Source organism: Ostrinia furnacalis, unplaced genomic scaffold, assembly GCF_004193835.3.
Source record: "Ostrinia furnacalis isolate ACB-3 unplaced genomic scaffold, ASM419383v2 OfSCF2409, whole genome shotgun sequence".
NCBI lineage: Eukaryota > Metazoa > Arthropoda > Insecta > Lepidoptera > Crambidae > Ostrinia > Ostrinia furnacalis.
The window spans coordinates 135992-161605 of record NW_021132648.1 but is presented as its reverse complement, the minus strand read 5'-3'; the positions used below and the strand labels follow the sequence as shown (position 1 = coordinate 161605).

Genomic DNA, 25614 nt, shown 5'->3' with positions numbered 1-25614 from the left:
ATATTCCAGTTATTAGTAAAACACCAGTGAATTACATTCAGTAACCACTTTTCAAAGGATTATATTATAAATGATTTACCGAATACAATATCTCGATTAGTTTGTTTTCGAAATTGCATTGCATTCGCTTATTATTATTACGTTTGTTTTAACAATGGACCGACGAAATTAAATGTTTGCCAGCCAGTAATTATACAATACCACGTTCAAACCACGCGTAACTAGGTAACTATTTGCCCACTCTATGAAAGCACTGCATTATGAATTAAAATTATTAATTAATAGAGCTTTCATTATTCTCTCTGCAACATTCCAACACACAACAACAAACCAACATGGATAAAAGTAAATATTACTAATGAGTAATATATACTTTCCATGTTGGTTTATATTACTACTAGTGGCCGCCCGCGACTTCGTACGCGTGGATCCCGTTTTACCCCCTTCATCTATCTTACGCGGTTTAGATTTTTTCATACAAATGTTTTTTCCCGCTAACTTCCGTTCCCGTGGGAATTTTGCAATATCCTGTTGTAACTAAGCTTTGAGTTTACTAAGGTACCTGCATGCCAAATTTCAAGCGTCTAACTTAGCGGTTTAGATTTTTCATACAAATGTTTTTTCTCGCTAACTCCCGTTCCCGTGGGAATTTTGCAATATCTTGTTGTAACTAAGCTTTAAGTTTACTAAGGTACCTGCATGCCAAATTTCAAGCGTCTAACTTAAGCAGTTTAGATTTTTCATACATAAGGATTTTCCTGCTAATTCCCGTGCCCGTGGGAATTCCTAAGTATCCTATAACCTGCCCAGGAGTACGAAGAATAATTGTACCAAGTTTCGTTAAAATCCGTCAAGTAGTTTTTGTTTCTATAAGGAACATACAGACAGACAGACAGACAAAAATTTTACTGATTGCATTTTTGGCATCAGTATCGACCACTAATCATCCCCTGATAGTTATTTTGAAAATATATTTCATGTACAGAATTGACCTCTCTACAGATTTATTATAAGTATAGACATTGTAGGTTGATGCTGAGAAAAAGCAACACTACAAAGAACTTTGTTACTATCCCAAATGTATGTACACGAGTTTTTCGTTTTAGAACCGTATTCGTAACTGCTTTCTTTATTTCTTCACGGAGTTTTGTAACTGGTACTTGCTGATTTATCATTATCTAAAATGCAATCTATCTTTGCACTTTAATGAAAATTTGGTTAACTTTTAGAATTTTAGCGTGAGCCTATAATTGGCACAGTGGCTCAATGTTTTTTTTTATTATATTCTAAATGTTACTAAAATACAAACAACTAGATTTGCTTTTAGACAAGTGTAAATAAAAAGCTTTTTAATAAACAATTTTTATGCTAAGGAATACATTTCAAAAATAATAAAAATAAATTCAAATAGGATTCTATGTATTACGATACTAAAATAAATTATTACTGTTTTCCTGTACGTCTCAGCCAAATTTAGATAATCTTGAAGTACGTGCTTAAACTTAATGCCTGAAGTTTTATTATTTCTCGAAACATATTCCAAACAACATTTCGAGAAAACGTAATGGTACAACAATAAAAACTTTTAACTAGAATTGGATGGTCGCAAGAGACTCAGCTCGTGTAATTCTGCGTGAAATGGATTAAAAAGGTTGATATATTTAGTAGAGATGCCTACTACATTTTTAATTTATATTTATTTTAAAACTCAGAGTTTTATTATTTCCTTATCAAGATTCCTGTGCCACTTTCTTCTGATGTAAACATTAAGCAACACTTTAAAAGCTGTAGCTAAAGGTATTGCTTACACTATGTCGAAGCAATGAGCTCACATTTACGAGGTGGGGTCATTGGACATTTAGAATTAAATGGACTTCGAATTATGATAGAGCACACGAAGCGACGTCACTATCCGTAATTCACACAAAATCATTCAAAAGTTTCTTTAGCTTTTTTTCAATAAACAACTTGAAAAAATCGAACTGCCTAACTGAATTCCTGGGTTCGATTCCCGCCTTTCAAATTTAGCCTGGAAGCGACTCTAATCGTTTAGAAATTTTAATTTCATAAGCTCGATAGTAACAAAAATACCCAAAAATATCCGTAACCAAAACACCCTACGTCACTACATAACAACACAAGCACTAAAGCTACAAGTGACATTCGGTTAATGGCGAGTGGCAGAAACCGCAAACTTTTAATTAGTTCAAACTTCAGCTAACTTGGCAACAGCCTAGAAGGATCAGCCTACTCATGTAGGTTCTTATACTGTCGTAACAGTCATGAAAACTATCATATTCATCATCATCATCATTTCAGCCACAGGACGTCCAATGCTGAACATAGGCCTCCCTCAATGATTTCCACAATGGCCGGTTGGTGGCGGTCTGCATCCAGCGCCTTTCCTGTGATACTGTAGGTATATTGCATAATGAATTAATTTCTTATTCTTATTCTTATTCTTAATGCCTATAGAGTATTTTTAGGCAAACTATCATGTGAGTCTCGATGGTAGTGGTCACCACGGCCTGTAAACAGTCACTTAATATCAATTTTATTTTTAAGGTATTGTTGTTAATGTTTGTCAAGTAGTTAATCTATTTTGGTGAACCCACCCGTAATACAAACATGAGCTTAACACGAGCGGTTAATGAGACAAATCTATACCTAAACTACACTAAACCTATATCTACAACTTTTAATTAAGAATGAAAGTAGAAATAAAACAAACCAAATGACATCGCCTACCTAAAAAGCCTGAAAACGGTACTGGAAACAAACGTGCAACATTCATAATTACACACATAAGTACTTACCCTCTGAAACATAACATTAGTAACTACTCTGTTTTTTGTTGTCGAGAACTGTTTTAATTGCTCTCGAGAAGGGAGACTGTTCTTTTTTTGCTTTTCAAAAGAACCCAGAGTGGAATGGCCCTATTCGTTTTAATGAAACAGCATAATGGCCTTTTTCGTTTGCTTTTTTAATTACGGCTTGTAAACATTATAGCAAAGGCATAAATCACTTTCAGCCATCTCTCTCGGGTTGCTAAATCATGTTTAATTCTGTTAATTATTCAAAACTTTAGTTAAATTGTTGTAACACCTCATTGAATTAGTCTAAAATAAATTAAGCAAAACAAATGACTCTCTAGCGAGTACTAACAAATAAATCGAATAAAGGTTTTAGATAGATAGAAAATGCTAGAATAATTTAAGCGTGCAGTAAAACAAATCAACCGAGAAAAATAACTTCTCAAAGTTTCTTATGATCAAAACTATTATCAAAAGCATCTCAAGCTGCAGCAACCCCACTATAGAACTTAAAACAGTATTAAATTTCTCCAAGTTATCGAACTAAAAATCCACTCAAGCAAAACTTCGAAGTTACTCGAACGTTAACTATCGATTAGGGTTGAACTTCGTTTAATTCGAAACTAATCGACGAGAGGATAATACGATCGTCTTGACTCTAATTGGGATAACTTGGAGGGAAACCTACATGCTCATTTAGAACTTGGTTTAATTGTGTTAAGTACTGAGGGCTTGACTTTACAGAATAAGTTTCTGATAATCTAAAAGAAAGAAGTAATGAGGCTTGTTTTTAATGAGCCTCTGTCAGTAGAAGTAGCCAAGTAGTAAAAGGTTTGATAGATTAGATAGTTACCTGTACAATACAAATGATGCGTGTTGATAACCCGATAATTTTAGTAGATATCTGCCAGATTTCTCTATTCGAGAATTCCAAAACAAGGTTGTCGTTTTACCTGATAGAAACGACGAGACGATGTTAAACAAAATTCAAGTCTCTCTTCATAATGCATATTGTAAGGCTGAATAAATAAATGAAAATTGAGTATTAATCCAGAAATGTGAACTTTTCTCAACTTATTATACCTACTTTTTTCTTTATTCTAAGCAGAGTTTTAATCAGAAGAAAAATATCTGCCCACTGAATCCCTTACACCTTAATTTTTTATAACTCTCTAAGCCTGAATACCGTATAATTTACACCGTTTTGAATAAACCCAACAGCAGTTTCATTAACATAAGAAAAATGGCCCGTTGAATTATTTTAATGAAATACAGCGGCATTTAATGAAAGGTCCATAATTAATAAGCACTAAGAGGGGTCATGCCCGCTCCCGAATGGTCATTAAATATCTCTAGGTTTTATTATGCATATTAATAAAGATTATACTTTACATCTAGTTTTTATACATTTACTTTATGAAGGAAAAAGCTAGGTAAGCACATTGTACCTAAGTCATGGTACACAACTTATTTTATTATTCAGTAATATGTAGGAAAAACTAATTTACCTACAAAATAAGGAGTATTCTGTATTTTCCTTATTACGTTTTACTCGTATGAAAAAAAGAAAACCAAGAAACAGTTTTTTGTGATCATAGTTTGGGTCCAAATGAATATTTTATTTATCTAACCTACTTATGTTACAAAAAATGATAATAATGTACTTTGTATTGATCGTAGCATTATTTAAAGAAGCTTAATAGTGATACAGAGATAGAGTGATGTGAGGTGACACAGCAATGGGGAAAATGACGACGGCATATCAGTTTCAACTCTATACAGCATTATAATTATGCGATTTTGCTTCTACAACAACAAAAAATCTAATGTGTTATCGACTGTACTTCCTCTTATTCTTGTTCACGTCATTTACATCTCGTTTTAACATTTCCTACGCCAGTAATAATGCTACAAATCCCATCGGACTCGACCTTCTTTATCCAAAATATCAAACATCATTAAACTTTCTTTGAGTGGATGCCAGAGTTCCACTTTATGCGGCCAAGACGTGAGAAGAATTCGAAATCTGCACATTTCGCTGAATTTGAATGCTTTATTTTTCAGAATTTTATGCAACAGTCTCTCAAAGGATTGCATTTTTAGCGACATGACATGATTTCGAAATCGTTTGATTTAAAATTCCGGCATTCCGATACTTTTGGACTATAGTGGCCTTCAATTTTCATTCCAAAAAAAATTTAAAATTGCCCTATGCCTTGATCACACGTACCGAGCAAACGGGTGAGGCAGTGCTCTCGGCCGAATACTCGGTGTTTATGAATATACGAGTGCTCGGCCGAGCGCTCGAGTAGGTGACTCGCTCACCCAACTCTCTTGGCCTAGTATCATTTTACTGTCTCGCCCGTCCACTCGGTAGGTGTGATCAAGGCATAAGCTATTGACCTCGCCAGCTGTAGAGTGTAGGCCAAATCCTCCATTTGTCTCTGGTAAATAGTTTCAACCAGAAGACATCTACTGCTGGACAAAGACCTCCCTAAGGATTTCCGTAAAGACAGGCCCTACGCTGCCCGCATCCAGGCGCTTCCCGTGCGTGCTCCTGTTGTGGAGACTAACGACCTTTATCATCATCATCATTTAAGCCACAGGACGTCCACTGCTGAACATATTCCCCCAACGATTTCTACTTGTGGAGACTAATGACCCATCATCATCAATTCAGCCACAGGACGTCCATTGCTGAACATAGGCCTCCCCCGATATCCACGTCGCCCGGTTCGTAGCGGCCTGCATCCAGCGCCTTCCTGCTACCTTTATGAGGTCCACCTTACGGGTGGACCACAATGATCAACCTTATGATGATAATAATGATTAAAATAGTAAGACACGGGTCTTAACGCGCCGTTTATTAATGAGTTAGTGAGCCGTGGTCACAAGCAGACTGGCGGCTCGCGGCGTCGTCCGTTTGGGCGGGCTTGAAAATTTTCAACTACCCTCATATTGTCATTTGTTACAGTACCACTAGTGATGTTACCACGACACACAACACTCACAGTACTATCCGTATTCGTACTTGACGGCAAAATTCGCGGTTTGCATTTATTAATTACAGGATTCCACACTGGTGACAATTTTAATCCGTCCTTACAATTACATTTTTTATGTTTCTTAATTTCAATCGCTTCTCGAACTATTCTAGTGTAATCTTAGATAATAATGATGCTGATGATGAATCCTTTTGTTGCAGAGATGTCGTCGTGCCGTGTAGCGGCGTGCGTCGCCGCGCTCCTAGCGGTGTGCTGCGCGCTGCCTCCTGCTGTCCTCACGCTGGACCTCAACCGGCTGTATGGGCACCATACCAAGCGATCTGGTGAGTTAACAATAGCTAGCGAAGGGCTGGATGATGCGTGAACTTGGAGACGAAGGTCTGGAAGTGTCCTCCAGCTCTTGCGACAGTTGCGTACTTTTGTTGCGCGCTGCCTCCTGCTGTGCTTACACTGGATCTTAACTGGCTGTACGGGCACGAGTAACCAGTAGCTACCGAAGAGCTGGACGATGCGTGAACTTGGGGACGAAGGTCTGGCGATGTCGTCCAGCTCATTCGGCCCTCATACTCTAGCCAGTAGCGTACTTATGCTGTGCGCTGCCTCCTGCTGTCCTCACGCTGGACCTCAACCGGCTGTATGGGCACCATACCAAGCGATCTGGTGAGTTAACAATAGCTAGCGAAGAGCTGGACGATGCGTAAACTTGGGGACGAAGGTCTGGCGGTGTCCTCTAGCTCATGCGACAGTAGCGTACTTTTGTTGCGCGCTGCACTCTGCTGTGCTGACGCTGGACCTCAACCGGCTGTATGGGCATCACACCAAGCGATCTGGTGAGTAAACAGTAGCTAAACGGGACTATTCCCACCTCTCGTTCCCACCGCTGCAACTTCTGTGTCCAGGATCTACAGCTTGACTGCCATAAAAACCCAACCAATGAAGGTCAAGCTTGTCCCGGGGGAAAGTTAAACTGTCATTGGACCCGCAACGAAATTAATCAAAAATACATAGGAGGAGTTCGAAATTAAGGTTCGACTTCCTAATAGTTTAGACTTAACAATAGCTAGCAAAGGGCTGGACGATGCGTGAACTTGGCAACTTGCCAGTAGCGTACTTATGCTGCTCCCTGCTGTCCTCACACTGTACCTCAACCGGCTGTATGGGCATTACACCAAGCGATCTGGTGAGTAACCGGTAGCTACCGAAGAGCTGGACGATGCGTAAACTTCGATACGAAGGTCAGGCGGTGTCCTCTAGCTCATGCGGCCTTAGCCAGTAGCGTACTTATGCTGCGCGCTTTCATGCTGGGCCTCAAATGTACGGGTTCCACACCAAGTGGTCTGGCTAGTGACTAGTAACTCGGGTAGTGCTGGAAGTTGCCATACACTGAGACCCCCAAGCCCAGCACTTGGTTCATGATCCAGAACCGTCATTAACCTACCCTGGGCACGCAATGATCAAGGGCTTTAAAATCGATTGTAAGGCCCTGCTCAGTGACCAGTGGGAAAAGGAGCCTACCCTGTCCAGCAAACCTCGTATTGAACTAGCTAAAAATCTACTACGTGATAACCAAAACAGTTTGTAGCAGTACTAACAGTATTTATAATAACTGGCGATAAACTTTATGAGCCTGTCTACTCACGAACATTGCCCGCGGGCGGCGTGACCGGAGGAAGCGGCGAGCGTTCGGCGAACGAACGAGCAATGTTCGGTTCGCGAGCGAACTTCGAAGGAGACGATCCTGACGCACTCTCTTCAACGACTTTGCACTAAACGGTCTCGATAATCTTGTAATTATATACCGAATAGACAATTAATTTCATACAGTCCACTCTTTTCATCTATAAACTTCCACTAGTCACTATCGAAGTAACAGAGCCTATTTACTTTATTTGCCTACTTATAAATAATCACGCAACGTAACACAACTTAAGAAATAGGAAAAGTCGATAAAATAAAAAATAGAAGAGATCTCATACAAAATTAAAAACCTAAGTAACATGAAACTTTAACGTACCTATACTTTCTCATCATTTTTCCAATAACCTCTTTTACAACTCAATTTGTTTTTACGAGGAAATCGATCTCTGAGTATTTTCCTCCACAGAACAGGTGTTCTTTTCTATTATAAAAGGAATTAAGTTTCGTGGAAGAAATAATCGAATAAAAATAACTTCCCTCTAATATTACCTACAAATTGAATATTGTGCGTACACAGTCAACTTACTACAATACTCGACGCAATTATTAAGATTGAAAAGCGTTCAGAAACCTGTGAAATAAAATTGTTAACTAGGGAATATACTTACTTTTATGGCTGCCAATATTTCTAAATAAACCAACCCCCAAGGTAAAAGGCTACCATCAATTTCGTTTCCAATTTTTCTCGAAAGCCAAGTCTGCTCAATAGCGTAGCCACGTGTAATATATTCGGTCTAATGTGTCATCATCAATCAGCGTACACCTCAATTCCCAGGCCCTGAAGTGATGTAGAACTAGGGCTAGCATCATAAAGTAAACCTATTCCAGGCTATTCCCTAGTCAAATCATTTGATATGAGCTGAAGAATCCTTATGAGATAGTATTTTGAGAATTTCCCGAAAGGGCTTACTCGTTTGGAAAAACTATATTCGTGTCTCATCACTAGGTAAACGTAGCGCGTATTGAAATAATAACTATAATAAGAGAGAGCCGACTCTACTAGAAGAAGCTTTTGAGACTGTTCCTAAATAAATTTTATAAAATCACTTTGATTATTTGTCTTTATTGCCTTGAGAGTTCCTAAAAATTTTCTTTGGACGACGAAGTTTCATGATTTCCCGAAAAGATGCCTTTGGTTGCTCATACAATCTGATACCATGGTTGACTTTAGATTACTCCATGATAAGACAGTAGAGTAGTGGAATAGGTAGGTATTTCTATACTTGAAAAATCAAAAATCACCCTATTAGATGATTGTCAGTTTGGTCATGACCACCTACCTATTCCACTATTCTACTGTCTTACCCACAGCTCTAGACAAAGTGCACTTTTTGATCGAATCGAAAATCGAATCCGTCAAAACTCCATACAAAAAAAGGCTTTTCGACCACTTTTCGACTGGTTTGCGATTAAAATGTGCACTTTGTCTAGACCCACTGGTCTATACATGATGACTCAGAGAAGATTTAATACCATAGTATTAGTCCCTTCAGAGATATCAGCAATTAGTTCGTCCTACTTTTTCCCGCAATAAATGTACGTAAACAGATATAAAATAGGTAACAGTCCTGAGAAATATAATAAAAATAAATAGCCTAAAGCCTAATGAACTAAACATAATACTTCCATTAAAGTTGTTTAGCCAGCCAATTGAAAAATCGGTAACAGAAGAAAATAACTCAGCCTCGTAGAAAGCTTACTTTAATACCTATGTCTCCCCCAGGGAAATCATATTTAAGGGCGATTCATTTCGACGACGCTTTGGAATACTTGATGAGGTCGTCCTCGATCGAATCGTTTTGAGTCTGTCTCATTTCATTACTTTGGATTTAGATAGATAACATAACTTTAGGAATGAAGTTAAGGTAATAGTTTTCACCATTAGTCTTCAACTTATAGTTTACAATATGGTTGTGCTAGGCCTTCAATACTCTTTATCTTCGATACTCAATAATATCATTAATACTCTACATCGTGTGAATTTTATATGATCTAATTAAGGACAATGTCACTAAATGGACAAGTACTATCACAATTTCAACCTTTAAGTACTTGATAAACCAAATCAAAATCCTATTTAAACATTTTAATTGTCATTTGTATAATGGAAATTCCCTCTTCTCTTTCCCATCACTTCAACAATTCAAGTGGATACGCCATTGACCTCCAATAAAACTCGAATAGTTAAGGTCGGGTACTTCAAAGGGAAAGTTAAACTGCCTTTAGACCCGCAACAAGAACAATCAGAAGAATATGGGAGTTAGACTTCGACCCTTCACTCGTTGGAGAAAGGAAAACATAAGTGGGCTCACAGACGAGCGACAGTAGGTTATCGGCTACTTCGGCGACTTGTCTGCAACGATCGGCGACCGATGCATCGCGACTCTGCGGTCACTCGGCAGTCAGAGAGTATCAACATGTCATGACAGCGAAAGGCGCGAGTCGGAGACTGTCGCCGACAGTCACTATCGCAAGCAGTTGCTGACATAATGTCGCTCGTCTGTGAGCCCTTTAAGTGGGCGGGTAGTCAAACATGTTCTACTCATCTTTGGGGATAATTACATCAGAGTCCGTCTTTTTCTCGCAAGTAATCTGGCTGAGCATTTATCTTAGGAATTAGGAAAATAATATTATGATTACTTTGTTATTGGGTACATGAGATGATTGCTTCATTAAGAGAGTACGGTGAAGTGTAGGTGACTCAGTAATAAGTCCGAAATTCTGTCGATACAAAATGTTACGTATTATAGTATTAAGTCACTGTTATAGTTCTGCCACTTTAGTGTAATCATCAAGATAATAATGTATGATCTAAAACGAGGCTACATCGAAAAAAGAAATTTACAAATATTTGTGGGCACGTGTGTGGTCAAACTACCTACCTGATAGAAATTATAAGAAAATACCTTTNTAAATACTCTAACTCCTTATGGTGGTTGAGCGTCATGTTCCGCAACTTCAGCTTTATAATATTAGTATAGAATAGTATAGAATAGATGATGATTAGGTACTTTGTTATTGGGTTCATGAGATGATTACTTCATTACTTCATTAGGAGAGTGCGGCGAAGCTTAGGTGACTCAGTAATAAGTCCGGAATTCTGTAGATACAAAATGTTACGTATTAAAGTATCAAGTCACTGTTATAGTTCTGCCACTTTAGTGTAATCATCAAGTCATAATAATGTATGATCTGAAACGAGGCTACATCGAATAAAGAAATTGACAAATATTTGTGGGCACGTGTGTGGTCAAACTACCTACCTGATAGAAATTAAAGAAAATACTTTTGCCTTCCGAGAAAATGTGTGTCTGCTCCTGGAAAAATTAAACTGTGTTTGAATCCAAAAGACATTATTGAATTTAAGTATCATCATGGTGATTAAAAATTGGGTTAATCAACTTTAACAGGTACTGACCTACATTATTATTAATCTACAACATACATGAATGTGGGGCCTCCCGCGCACTAGGCAGCCAATCTGGTATATGAACACTCTTGGTTACCTAGTGCGCGGGGTCCCTAAGTGCTTGTACTCGTAGGTACTTGTCGCACTAACTTTGTCCCCAGTGGAATTTGTACCCACAACCTCAGCTCTTACTATTGTACAATTACATGGATCACCACTCACCAGACTAAACGACCATTATTTTCAGTCATCATCGCAACATTAGGCACCTCAAAGCCATTATAAAACCTAACTTTCCCTCAATGAAATATCACACTAAAACCCAATTTTCGCCCACGAAGCGAAATTCCCGAAACAGACCGTACTATATCTTAATAAGGACTGTCGCCTCAGTCTCATTACGGGACGTCTCCCGAGAAACACTCCATTACGTACGCACTGCGTAATATCCACGGCAATTCTTTATTGTCACAGTGTAAAGGAGACCGACGTGAGTTGTAACAGGTATTTTTTGTACCGTTGTGACATTGTATTTTTTGTACCTTATCAACTACTAGGGAGCTCGTAACAGTGCGCGTTTTTAGGGTTCCGTAGCCAAATGGCAAAAAACGGAACCCTTATAGATTCGTCATGTCTGTCTGTCTGTCTGTCTGTCTGTCCGTCCGTCCGTCCGTCCGTCCGTCCGTCGTTCCATCCGTATGTCACAGCCATTTTTTTCCCAAACTATAAGAGCTATACTGTTGAAACTTGGTAAGTAGATGTATTCTGTGAACCGCATTAACTAAACCGAAAGGCAGAAATAAAAGCTCTACCTTATTTCATGTCAATTGTAACAACACGCACTACTTAATATCCACGGCAATTCTTTATTGTCACAGTGTAGGAGGGCCAGATGATTCATTGGTACTTGTTTTTGGAGGTAAAACTAGTTGATTGTTTTCAAATTGAGCAGAAACATAAGTTCTACTATCTCACTCATTTATTAACTTTGGTAACTAGCTGCTGGCGGACTTCGTACCGCCCAGTCAATTAATGCGTAACATGAGGCGTCAATTGAGAAAAGTGGCGTAGTAATTTAAAGTCAAAATTCAAAGATTTTTGAAGAGAGAGAGCCTATTTTTATTAGGGATAATGCAGGATCATGATGGTGAAAGAATTTTTCAAATCGATGCCGTAGTTTCGGAACCTACTTACCTAATTCAATGCAAACAAAAAAGCACATCTTTCTTCTCTTTCAAATGTTTATGTAGGGTAGACCGGGGACAATAGTACCATTTTTTGGAAATTGTTCAATATTGAGAAATCTAATGAAATGTAACTTATTCTGTTAGGATGCTGTAAAAACTAGACTCTTAAGCTACAAATTTAAGCATGCAGAGTTGAACTATTATTTCGAATACTTAATGAAAAACGAATTTGAACTGTACGATGTCTCATGTTACAATTGACCCCTACAACGGGTCAATTGTACCAATAATATATGAGGCAGTAAAAGTAGTTATGTTTATCTAATCATCACCTTTATTGGTATTCTGTTCTCTTAATCTCCTACAATCATCAGTCTTTATTAATTGAGATCGAAAATATTTAGGAACAAGTATGAAAAATCAACACTTAAGTTTAAAAACTACACAATAACTTTTCTTCCATAAAAACGAAAAAACTAACTGTTTCTACATTATATGCCATCTATTTGGCTCGGATATTGCATCTGAAACAACAATAAGCATAATAACAATGATAGAAATATCAAAACTGAAAAATCTATTTTTGTATGAGGGTACAATTGACCCCTGGTACAATTGACCCTGATTATTTATACCTACTACTGCTTCGACCTTTTAAGATTTTTTCATAAGCCTGTTCATAAAGGAATAGATCCGTTGATCCGCGATCCGTACTTTTGACTCTACGCCGAGGCATCTAAAACAAAATGTTCAAATACTTAGTTACTTACTGAATTAAGCTAAAATGTACATATTCAGAAGGGTTTTAGAAACCTATATTAAAACATTTTAAGTAGGCATTTAGGTACTTATATCACCTTTTTATCTACTTATTTAATAAAACACATTAAGTATGTATCTAATTAATGCTTAATGCATGCAACTATGAATGAGCCTAGACTATATTTTCAGTAGGTAGGTATGCCTGTAATTGTAAAAATATAATTGTAAAAATGTAAAATAACCACGTGAATGTTTTATAATAACTTATCTTATTATAAGTATAGGTACTTTAAAACCAATTTAAAATATTATGTAGTAAGTATAAAATAAGGTTCCGGGGGTTAATTGTACCACGGGGTTGATTGTACCGCTACAATTGACCCCATGGAGACTGGTACAATTGTTCCAAGTTGGTAGTCAAGAGAACTCACCTAAAATTCAGTCATTTTCACAGTGAATGCCAATAATTCGCTGTCGATACAAAGTTTAGAGCCTAGATAAACTATTGACAACAATACTTTGGTAACAAATAGCATATTAGGCAACTTATGGGCTCATATATTTGACATAAAAACTTACTGCGGCTGGGCAAAAAACAAAAATCCTTCCTGTACACCTTCGTTTCTCAGCACAAGCGCCGCCGACTGGTGAGCGGATGGAAACACAAAAAACGCATATTCTGACGCTATGCACACAATCTAACGTCGCTTGTATGAAGAAATATCGCCGATGGTACTATTGACCCGTGGTACTATTGTACCCGGTCTCCCCTAATAAGGAATACGTCACGTAAAAACTACTAAAGATACTCGTATTATATCGGAATAACACATAGGTCGTTAGAATTATTTATTACTATCTATCAGTCTCTATTAAAATCTACGCGGACAAAATTTCTTTACAATCTTTAAAGTAGTCCGAACCTAAGTCTCCCAATCTCCTCCGATACTTTAATCAGATCAGCCGGATAAGAAGCCTCATGGACTCAGAGGCTTATGAAAAAATCTTTCCAATTATTACAAGATTAATCTCCGTGATCAAAGTAAGGTCTTAACTCGTATCTAACGAGAACGACTCTCGGGGGATGATAGCTCCGCTTCAGGTAAAAGAAACGGCTTCATTCTTAGGGCAGGGGTGGATTTAGGGCAATCCGGGCTTATAGGTACTGTGGAAAGTCCTCTGAAAGAAGACCTCAATCATCGATGATTTGAGATAAGCGTTGAGATTTTGGTCACAATACTCACAATATTTACGCATTATTTAGATACGTAAAGTATTTATACGAGTATGTTATTGACTTTGAGAGTAGATAAATGTAAAGGTAATGTAAAATGTTTTTATATTAGAGATTGTTTCAACACTCTTGCTGTAATGTATCTATAAAAAACTGGTCTGGTAGATAAACAACAGATTTTGATTTCACAGGTCTGGAGTAGAGATTATCTGGTCGAAAACTTTAAGTAGGTATAACTTTATCGTTATTAAGCCCGATTTGACCAAACTTTTATCCGAGAATAACTCCTGGTATAACTGGCACATTGACAGTTTCAGTATGGGAAATATGTCAAAACTGTCGATTTATTCTGAGATTAATATTTACTCTTGTTTGGTCGAATCCACCCTTAGTCTAAATAGACTATCTGAAACTTTATCAAGAACTGATAAAACTGGTCCTTTAGAGTTCTCAGTCCGGCCCTGCGTACGATTAGCGGAAAATGACCAATCAGGCCGTAATGGGGAGGGAAGTATTAATGTAAGTAATTATATTACTTGGTGCAGACATTAATGTAATATTTTCCCTTACAAAAGGTTGATAAAGCTCGGAGAGAGGTCGATTAAGACATTATTGTTCAAGAAAAAGACGTTGAGGTAGGTACTTATTTACTTGTGTATAGATAGAAAANCTGGACTATAATTCAATGGAAATAAAAAAGCAAGTCTTTCTTTTCTTTAAAATAAAGTAATAAGGAATACGTCACGTAAAAACTACTAAACATACACGTATTATATCGGAATAGCACATAGGTCATTAGAATTATTTAATACTATCTATCAGTCTCTTCTATTAAAATATACGCGGACAAAATTGCTTTACAATCTTTAAAGAAGCCGAATCTCCTCCGATATTTTAATCAGATCAGCCGGATAAGAAGCTTCATGGACTCAGAGGCTTATGAAAAAATCTTTCCAATTAGTACAAGATTAATCTCCGTGATCAAAGTAAGGTCTTAACTCGTATCTAACGAGAACGACTCTCGGGGGATGATAGCGCCGCTTCAGGTAAAAGAAACGGCTTCTTTCTTAGGGCAGGGGTGGATTTAGGGCAATCCGGGCTTATACTATGGATAGTCCTCTGAAATAAGACCTCAATCGTCGATGATTTGACATAAGCGTTGAGATTTTGGTCACAATACTCGCAATGTTTACGCATAATTTAGATACGTAGGTATAATAAAGTATTTATGTTATTGACTTTGGGAGTAGATAAAGTGTATAATGTCCAATGTCTTTATTAATATTAGAGATTGTTTCAACACTCTTGCTGATAAAGCCTCTTTGAAAAACTTGTCTGGTAGATGAACAACAGCTTTTGATTTCACAGGTATCAAGTAGAGATTATGTGGCCGAAAACTTTAAGTAAGTAGGTTATCGTTATTAAGCCCGATTTGACCAAACTTTTATCCGAGAATAACTCCTGGTATAACTGGCACATTGACAGTTTCAGTATGGGAAATATGTCAAAACTGTCGATTTATTCTGAGATTAATATTAACTCTTGTTTGGTTGAATCCACCCTTAGTCTAAAGAGTCTAAACTATCTGAAACTTTATCAAGAACTGATATAACTGGTCCTTTAGAGTACTCAGTCCAGCCCTGCGTACGATTAGCGGAAAATGACCAATCAGGCCGTAATGGGGAGGGAAGTATTAATGTAAGTAATTATATTACTTGGTCCAGACATTAATGTAATATTTTCCCTTACAAAAGGTTGATAAAGTTCGGAGAGAGGTCGATTAAGACATTATTGTTCAAGAAAAAGACGTTGAGGTAGGTACTTATTTACTTGTGTATAGATAGAAAATTATTAGGTACATTGTATAATGAATGATATTCTAATTACAGGAAAATGTAAGATAATATTTGTAGATAATTTTGTTAGTAATAGATTGTAATAAATTATTTTCTTAAGTTGTTTAAGGATAAGACCTAATGAAACAACTGTGAATAAAACTCACTTATTTTATATAATTTGAACTTAACAAAACTCTACCTTAAAAACGATATTATCAAAACTCCGCGCGAAAAGAATGTTTGATATTTTAATAGAACTGAACGACCTCTTACTTAAATGAAATTTAAAGGCTGCCTCACTCACTTCAAAATATTCAACATAAGTAATTTAATTTTAAAAGTGTATTAAAATGGTTTTAAAATTAGATATTCACATAAAGCCGAAGTAAAAACCATCCTGCTTTTAAATATTATTTTAAAATATGTTGACTTTCCAATTTATTTAAAATATTATCGCAAAGCATTTTGCTTTAAAAGGACTCAATAGATGACCTCGTTTATCAAGTGCAGCCCCGTAGCGTTATCGTAATTAAAATTCAGTAATATTCCGCCCATCGAGTTTGTCATTGGAGAAGACAAATCCACGAGAAGATTTTTAAATTACACGTTTACTTGTCAATGTCGTCTACATATATGACCGTAACTTTAGTAGGTTGTGTATTCTGGGGACGCCTGTAATGCAAATAGCATGCACGCCGAGTCAGCTAATCAATAAGATTAATAATTCACTTAGGCTGACTTGCACCATCTTACTTGAACTTTGACAAACGTCAAAAATCTGTCAAGCTTACAAAAAGCACCGGTTATCGTTGTAGTTTCCGTTAAAGTTAGGTGGTGCAACTCAGCCTTAATTATAATTAGGCAATCGCAGTAGCTACCTATGAAAACACGAGGTAAGTACTCACTTATCGCCTTAAAAATCTCTTGATTCTGTGCCAATAAGCATTCATTAGATCAGGACGCGATATTTAATTTTGTAGCCATAAGTAGAGTTATTTTGAGTCGCATTTATGGTCATGGCCATAATTTTGAATCTCTACCGTCTCCTCAAGAGCTATGTGCTCGACGCCCGAGCGTAATACCATTAAAATCTCCAATATACTCCCCGTGGGGATGCTATTGTAATTATCCGACAAAGGAATAATGTTTTATTAAACTGATATTAAGCGCATCGTGCGGGGGAATAACCACTAGAGGGTAAAATAAACCTAGTCTGAGTTTATTTTAAAGGTTAAAGTTGCTTGAAACTTCAAATAATAGGGAGAAGTTTATTTTTTTCGATTTCGATACCTTTAGGTATGTATTCTTATGGGTGTTGTAGAATAGTGTTGTACGGACAACAACATATCAAAGTTAACATCATGTCATATTTATTCGTAAAAGGTGTTTTACGATAGTCTGAATCCTCCTTTACCAACTTAACATAAGAATACTCTCTCTATAATAACAAGTAGGTTACTACTCTAAAGACTCCATTTTGATCCAGCGGAAAAAGAGTTCGCCTCCCCAAGAGAACATAAATGAAACCTACATAATTAAGAACGAAGTAAACACGCAATTAAACATGTTAAAATTACCCTAAAATATGTCACTGAATCACCCCTTTCAGCCAAGTCACCCACGTTTCTTGAAACCGCGTAATTACATTTGATACCTATATTACGAAAGCATTAAAGCCACGCATAAGTTCAAACACAGTTTCTTGGAAATGTAATTTAACTCTACATTATAATGTGTACATAACGTATAAATAATACTCACAGGATTGTTCAGTGGAAGCTGCTAATCGTTTAACTTTATTACATACCGCATTGTAAAACTACTTAAGTATTTCCAGAAGTTCAATAAATGAAAGCTTGACAAAATCTAACACCTAGCTACAGATTCCTAGACATACATTACCTTATTGAGTAATCAATTACAAAACTTACTTAAAGTATCTACTTATCGGCATGCCCCAGAGTAGGTAGGTACTAATATTATTACCTTTTACAACAAAATACAAACAATGCAAAACTGCGCGCGCGATCTCCTGACCTCTCATCCCAATCCCAACTTATATATTATATATCCCAACTAATATTATAAATGCGAAAGTAACTCTGTCTGTCTGTCTGTCTGTCTGTCTGTCTGTCTGTTACGCTTTCCCGCTTAAACCTCGCAACCGATTTTGATGAAATTTGGCATAGAGATAGTTTGAGTCCCGGGAAAGAACATAGGATAGTTTTTATCCCGGTTTTTGAAACAGGGACGCGCGCGATAAAGTTTTTCTGTGACAGACAAAATTCCACGCGGGCGAAGCCGCGGGCGGAAAGCTAGTCTCGAATATTTGTCATTCTACAGATCCACCATTAGAGGCAAATCACAGATTGATTTTAATGTTTTAATTTTTGAATCTTAACAGTCAGATTTTTTATATAAAAATTGCATGAATTACTAATAGTCCCGTTAGCCCCTCGTATTAAGCTAAATACACGTATGTCACGAGTGAGCTCACCACAATAGTAGCGCGTTCCCCGATCACGAGTCGGCCAGTCCGACCCCTTCACCGTTCGGCTATCATGGCTTCAATTAGTATAGTTACTTAATATAATTATCCTTCTATTCCAGAGTACTGCCACCCGTACGAGCCGTTCAAATGCCCGGTGGACGGGAACTGCATCTCCATCCAGTACCTCTGCGACGGAGCCCCAGACTGCATCGATGGGTACGACGAAGACTCCAAGCTTTGCACTGCAGGTTGGTTATTAATTTACATCTTAAAGTCCTTTGACTCAGCCTTCAACTTAAACTAGATTAACAAACGATAATATACCACTTTGAAAGGAAAATTTTTAATATAATTTCAGCTCAAAATGAGTCAAATTAAGCTTATAAGATTAGTTGTGTTATTATTAATGAAGCTAAACTTGACTAACACCTTAATCTATCGGATTAAAACATCCCCGCCATTTTCTATTGACGCAAGGCATATCCGACTAAACACTGTAGCATTTTATGCTGTAGGTAGTATATTGGATGATATTTTAGTTATTTTATTTATTTTTATCAACATTTCACTGTCATTACTGGAGTTATAGCATAAAAGCAGTCATAACTTTGATCAGTTTTTAATTTAAAATATTCAAATACATATTATGTACTTAACTACGATCGTATTTGTAGCAAACTGCGTAGTACAGACTTCGTAGCAAAGCTCGTAGCGTCGTAGCTATGGAACGTCTACGCATTAAACCGTAGTCTTGTTGCGTGACTACGAAATAGCTACGCGACAGTTCGTGTAATAAGGGTTTCATGTTTCACAATTGTATCGTTGTTTTGATCATTATAAACGGAAAGTAAAGTAAAAGATACCAGTTTTCACCATGAAAGTAATCAAATTAGTTTATGAAACAAATTCCAATGACTGAAGGCGATCTACGAGTATAAAACTTAATTCAGAATACAAAATGATACTTATTCATAAACCTACCACAGACAGAAATACCTACTAACCTAGTAAGACTAGTAATGACGACTTCTACAGTGGTATTTAAAACAGTAAATTCGAGTGAGCTTAAAATGTTAAAAGCAACACATTTTAACACACCCTCGGGTGTAAATAGTACTCCAATGTGTTACCGGAGTTGCTTTACAAAAATATACCGCAAACATGTAGTTACAGCACTTGTTTACTTTTATTGCGCCATTCCGCCTCGCTGTTACGCTGTGAAGTAAAGAAACCATCGTTAAAACACTGTTAAGTCGTAATCCGAACGTGTTGTTAACTGGCCGTTAATTTTGTTAACACGTACATTGTAAGTTGATAGCACATCAAGGTACACTGTGGCACCTTGTGTAGTTAACTTAAAAACATCTAGTTAGAGATAAGCAGAGGAATTTTAAAAAAGAAATAACTTTCTTATTTAAAAGACATAACACACCTAAGCATACGATCATGAAGATTACCCTTAAGCATACGATCATGCTACCCTTCAAGTACCTATGAATCGTGACGCATTTTTTTATGCATAACAAGGCAGGTATTTAACCACAATCGCACCTGGTGTTAAGTGGGATGCAGTCTAGGATGGTACCTACATACCTATCTGCCCTGTAAGTGCCTACTCACTCTCGCCTTGAAAAGGCCCGGATTATAGTCTTCGGGAAAGACAGCAGCAAGGAGTAATATTTAATACTACTGTGATTAGGAAGAAACAGATATTCCTGCCCATTAGGCAGGTATAAGTACCCTCACGTGGAAATAATTTCAAGCCTTTCAATTTTCCAACTAAAATATACACCTCCCTAGCGTACCAACCTATCTCCGTGTTTGCCTTTGTGTGGGCACTAAACAAACTGCCTACATAGAATAATGAGGTGTATTCTAGCAAACCTTGTTCCCGGAATAAGTGTTGACGTAATAGGTACGTTCCCCGACCACGCCAAAATAGTGAAGAATAGGTAGGTACTCTGTAATAACGTAAATTGTCTGCCTTAATTAGGTACTTGCGTAGATACTAAAATTAGTGTGTGTCATTATGTAGGATAGAATTTGAATTAGGTAGGTTGTAATTAAGTAGCCAGTACCTTGATTATAATTAAATTGACACCTAAGTAGGTACGTAGGTAACGCACGTTATTCAAGAAATAAGTAATAGAGTTGGACGCATTTTAAATTGATGATTTTATCAACTTTTTTGTTGATTAGGGCCCAGGATATTTAGCTAAGTACATGCTGGTACATATTTAGTTTGGACGTTATGGATTTGAACTTGCTTGATTAAGTACTTATAGCCTGACCAGGAACATAAAAACCCTCGCCATGTTGCGGAAAACTAATGGTACTAATTTCTTTTAATGGCAACAGTAACTGAAAACTTCATTTACATGTCACCTTGCATGTCAGTCTATTGCTGTCAAAGTGTAAACAAACTTTATTTTAAATGTGCGCAATTGATTTTGTGAATTAAATTGCTAAAATCTTTTTATAGTCATGAAAGAAAAGTGGTTCACAATGTGTTAAAATATTTGTCGAAGAGAAATACTAAGGGTTCGGACAATATTTTCATTGAATAATGTTTCCGACAAAGGTTGTCAAATTGACTGACATGTATATCGTATAGTACAGTCCACTATGAAAATTAGTTCTGGTTCGTTTCAAATACCTATTTTAAAGTTTTTTGTCACTTTATAAGTGTTGAATTTTATGGAATTGGGAAAGAAGTACTTACCGAGTTTGAAGCGTTCATGAGCAGACATTGCAGTTGAATATTCAAGTTCTGAATTTGATTATTGATGAATAATAAAATAAATCCTACTAACTCGATTGATGATTTCATTTAATTTATTTAAACCAGGTTACCTACCTATAATAATATTTTTTCGTTAAGTTATGAAAATATAAAATTAGCCCGTAATCCTGAATCCTGATACATAAAGTTAATAGCCTATTAATTTAACACAGGTACGACTGTACTCAGTGTTGCACTATCAAATGCAATTGACGCGCCTCTATACTAGGGTTTTTATGTTCCTGGTCAGGCTATANAGTACTTACATAAGTTACTAATCAAGTAAGAGCATTCTAAAAAGTTCATATCAAATGAGCACGCTCAAGCTAAAAATCTAAATTCATAAACCTTAACCTTCTTCCTTCATTTCAAAACTAACCAAAAACTTCTCATGTCCTCAGCAAAACGGCCGCCAGTCGAAGAAACGGCTTCCTTCCTCCAGTCGCTGCTGGCTTCGCACGGCCCCAACTATCTGGAGAAACTGTTCGGGAGCAAGGCGAGGGATGCTTTAGAACCGCTAGGAGGCGTGGAGAAAGTCGCCATTGCTCTGTCAGGTAAGAGAAGATACCTATTTTGAAACCCCATAATACTTATTCAATTCAGAAAGACTCTGCTGGATGCAGGCTTCTGACAACTGGCCTATGTTCAGCAGTGAGTGGACGTCCAATGGCTTAAAATAATGATGACGATGATACCTTCAATACACAGATGTCATTTAATTTTTAGCCACAGTACTTCAATCTTGGCGCATATTTTAGGGTAAAGAAAACATATTTTGAATTGGTATGGGGGTCCATCCCATTACCTTAAATACTTACAACTTCTATAAATTGCTTACTACACAGAATAATCCGGTTTATTAAGTAAACCTATCATACTTAATTATTACCAGCGGAATGTTTCCAAATAAGCTTAACGTCTAAGCGTCGAATTTCCGATTTAACGGGAAATTCCAAAGCGGTATTATCCGTCAGATTAGCTATTCTAATTGACAAGTTAGGGAATAGGAAATATCAAGGGGCGAATCCTTTCCATTAAATCAGCGTCGGATTTGGAAACTTGAGATTAAGCCAACAATATCCTCCAGAGGTTTTAGAGAATGTTACTAAAGAAAACTTAATTCTGTTCCAGAATCTCAAACCATCGAGGACTTCGGCGCAGCCCTGCATCTCATGAGGTCAGACCTGGAACACCTACGCTCCGTCTTCATGGCGGTTGAGAATGGAGACCTCGGCATGCTCAAATCCCTCGGCATCAAGGATTCCGAGCTCGGTGACGTGAAATTCTTTCTGGAGAAGCTGGTGAACACCGGTTTCCTTGACTGAATAGCACCGGAGTCTGCCTCTGATTATTACTCTGTCGTCCAGTTTGGCCCCATCAGCTCCTCCTTCTACAGCTATCTTCCTTACGACTCCATCAAATATCGGAGAAAGTAAACTTTCCTTTCCACCTTACCCCCTTGAGAGATTGTTGAATGCTTGATGACCCCGAAGAGTCTGTGAGAATCCTCCAGCACTAGCCAGCTCTCTACAACCGGCCACGTAGACCGTCTGGTTCTCTTGATGATTCTCACAGAAGATACTGATTTAGTAACCATTAGATAGTGACAAGTGTATTAATTTCGAATTAAACCCTAGGATATAGGTATATTTTTGTATTAAAAGTTGCTTTATTAGAGTTGTTAATTGGATGTTTCAAGCTCAAGATTCATCAGGGTATACTCGCGTCACCATCATTCGAGTGTTGATTTGATCAGAGCGCAAAAGACTGTATTTAGATTGTCTCCGCTGGGAGTGGACTATGTGAATGAAATACCGTGAGCACTCGATTGATGACCCTGCCTGAAACTTGAGTGACCTGAGTGAGTGAGATTACATTTGAGTGTCGCCCCCCACCACTTACTTTAAACCTTTCAAACTGAAGTCAGAGGCGACTCCATTGAAACCGAGTCCATTCTAAGCGAGATATAAAGCTACAAGTCGGTTGATTTCATTCGATTAAAAATGTCCTTAGGTTATAAATTATAAAAATCGTTGAAAGAATGCATGCGCTTTATATCTGGCTTTTGGAAAAATCCAGAATAGGACCATGGATACATATCATTTTAAATTTAGATCGTAGGATAAAATACATATCATAGTTCGTAATCAGTAGTGAATAAATACAATTATTTTAATATGATCGGTATTGTAGTGTTTTATGATACATTTTATAGGCCCGTTTCGTAGGTTTTCGTCATTGAAATAAAACCTAAAGCATGTTTTAACGGTGCTGCACTTAAAATCCGCAAACATATCAAAAATTTGTGATTAATATATTAGAATAGAGAAATGTGTGTTATTTACTTATATTAGATTTAAATGTAGTTGCAAAGTAATGTAATCGACGTAGGTAGTTGTAAAAAACCTATTGCATTTCTACTTTTTGTCTATTACTAAATTTTGTCATCAGTTATTGTTTATGGATTAAACATATCTTTATCGATGTTGTCTTGTAATAAAACTTTTGTCAAATGCGGGCTAAGAAGACAACGAATTACTATTAACGTGTTTAAAATACGTCTAAAATCACGTTATAATTGTTGAATTTATTGAACATCGTAAGATAAGAACATTGTATGGAGTAAGGAGGGACATGACGGCTTCTCACAGGCTTTAAAAGCTTTGAAAAAATAATAACAAAATTGAAAGATTGATAAGAGATTGTTAAAAGTACGCAGCCTGTATTTGCCAGAAGTTGTATGGCCCGATTGGTCTACCTTTTGCCAACGCCAAACCTGTAGAAGTTTCTATTCTCCGTTATCTAATAGAAGTTCACAAATTCACTATTTTAACATGTAGATAGCTGGTAAGTTATTAATAGAATTGGTATACAACTCGATTATAATTTTGACTTGCGTCAGTTCTAGAATAAGTACTTCAATGTCTGCGATCTTGAGCTGTTAGTTGATATTATGTGTTTTTAACTACTTGAGTATAAATTAATGGCTTATCTTAAATGACAAATCAATAAATGAATCATCTCTAATTTGAGTTTCATTTCTAGAAGTAAATCCATTGTATTTTACTGCCCTAAAATGAAACCTAGATGTAAAGTCACGAACGCCTTTTGAAAAAGAAATCTATGACAAGTGATTAAGGTTCAAATTATGATGTCAATATATTAGCCAGAGCCCTCTATAGGGTTAAGACGTCAAAAGAACTTGCTTACAGTAGGTAATCGATAACTGGAGCCATTACATCACATGATCACACTCACAACCTATAGCACTTGTTGCAAACACCTACATAGATGAACTACAATGAACTGTCCCACCCGTATATTGACAGGGGGACGCCACCGTCCGTACTGGATCGTTGGTTCTGATTTTTACCACGTTGGAAACTATACAGGGTGTGTCGTAAATAGTGGTCCAAAGCAAAGGGGTCGGTACACTATACACTGAGGTACCACATACCAGTCGTCGTCGTTTCAGCCGAAAGACGTCCACTGCTGGACAAAGGCCTCCCCCAAGGATTTCCACAAAGACCGGTCCTGCGCCGCTTGCATGCACTTGCCACATACCAGTATTTTAAAAAAAATCAAGATTGTTAAAAAAATATATTTTTTAAATTGGTACCTTGCGTTACAAATTTGATTACATTTATGTATTAATTAAGTATTCCAAATCCAATCATTTTTTTTACAAACTGAATTTAAATAAACAAGTTTGTTTCGAAATTCAATACTCACTACTACTAGCAAATCGGTTGACTTTACCTTTACTTTTTGGACACCCTTTAACATAATATAAATTTTTAAATACTGGTATGTGGTACCTCAGTGTACAGTGTATCAGCCCTTTTGCTTTGGACCACTATTTAAGCCACATCCTGTATGGTAGAACCAGGGTTCGAGGATATATATCAAGGGATATATATCAAGATATATATCGGATATATATCCGATATATATCAAGCCGGTTTTAATGATATATATCAACTTTTAAAATTTGTTACTGTATTTGTACTTTTTGACATAAGATTTTTATTTTTTTAGTTGATTTTGCCGGATTTAAAAGAAATTTTATGTTTTTGCTTTATTTGTTTGATTTTAAGTTTTAAAAACATTAAAAACATGTTTATGTAACACTTTTGCAATAGTATTCATGAATAATACAATAAAATAATAGTATGGCTTTCATCAAAATTGATATATATCAAAGTTGATATATATCTGATATATATCATAAATATCCGATATTTTGATATTTATAATAAATATCGGATATTTTCGAACCCTGGGTAGAACGATGGTGATGCCCGCGCCCCCCTGTTAATGGTGTAGTTCATCAATACTTGCGTAACAACACGACAGCAAAAACTTCACTGGGTCTAATTCAAACATTTCGTTTTT

At 36.8% G+C, this 25614-nt stretch overlaps 1 protein-coding gene across 1 annotated transcript in view; it reads left to right on the top strand.

Moving 5' to 3' along the window:
* The window catches only part of LOC114355427 (IDLSRF-like peptide), a 129331-nt gene extending 105452 nt beyond the window's left edge, over positions 1–23879 (top strand). Inside the window, exons 2-5 of the mRNA XM_028308263.1 lie at positions 6019–6141; positions 18557–18685; positions 21621–21773; positions 22351–23879. Of these exons, the coding sequence (XP_028164064.1) occupies positions 6021–6141; positions 18557–18685; positions 21621–21773; positions 22351–22544 (597 nt within the window). The 5' untranslated portion in view covers positions 6019–6020 and the 3' untranslated portion in view covers positions 22545–23879. The remainder of the gene's footprint in view (positions 1–6018; positions 6142–18556; positions 18686–21620; positions 21774–22350) is intronic.
* Positions 23880–25614: the final 1735 nt, after the last annotated feature.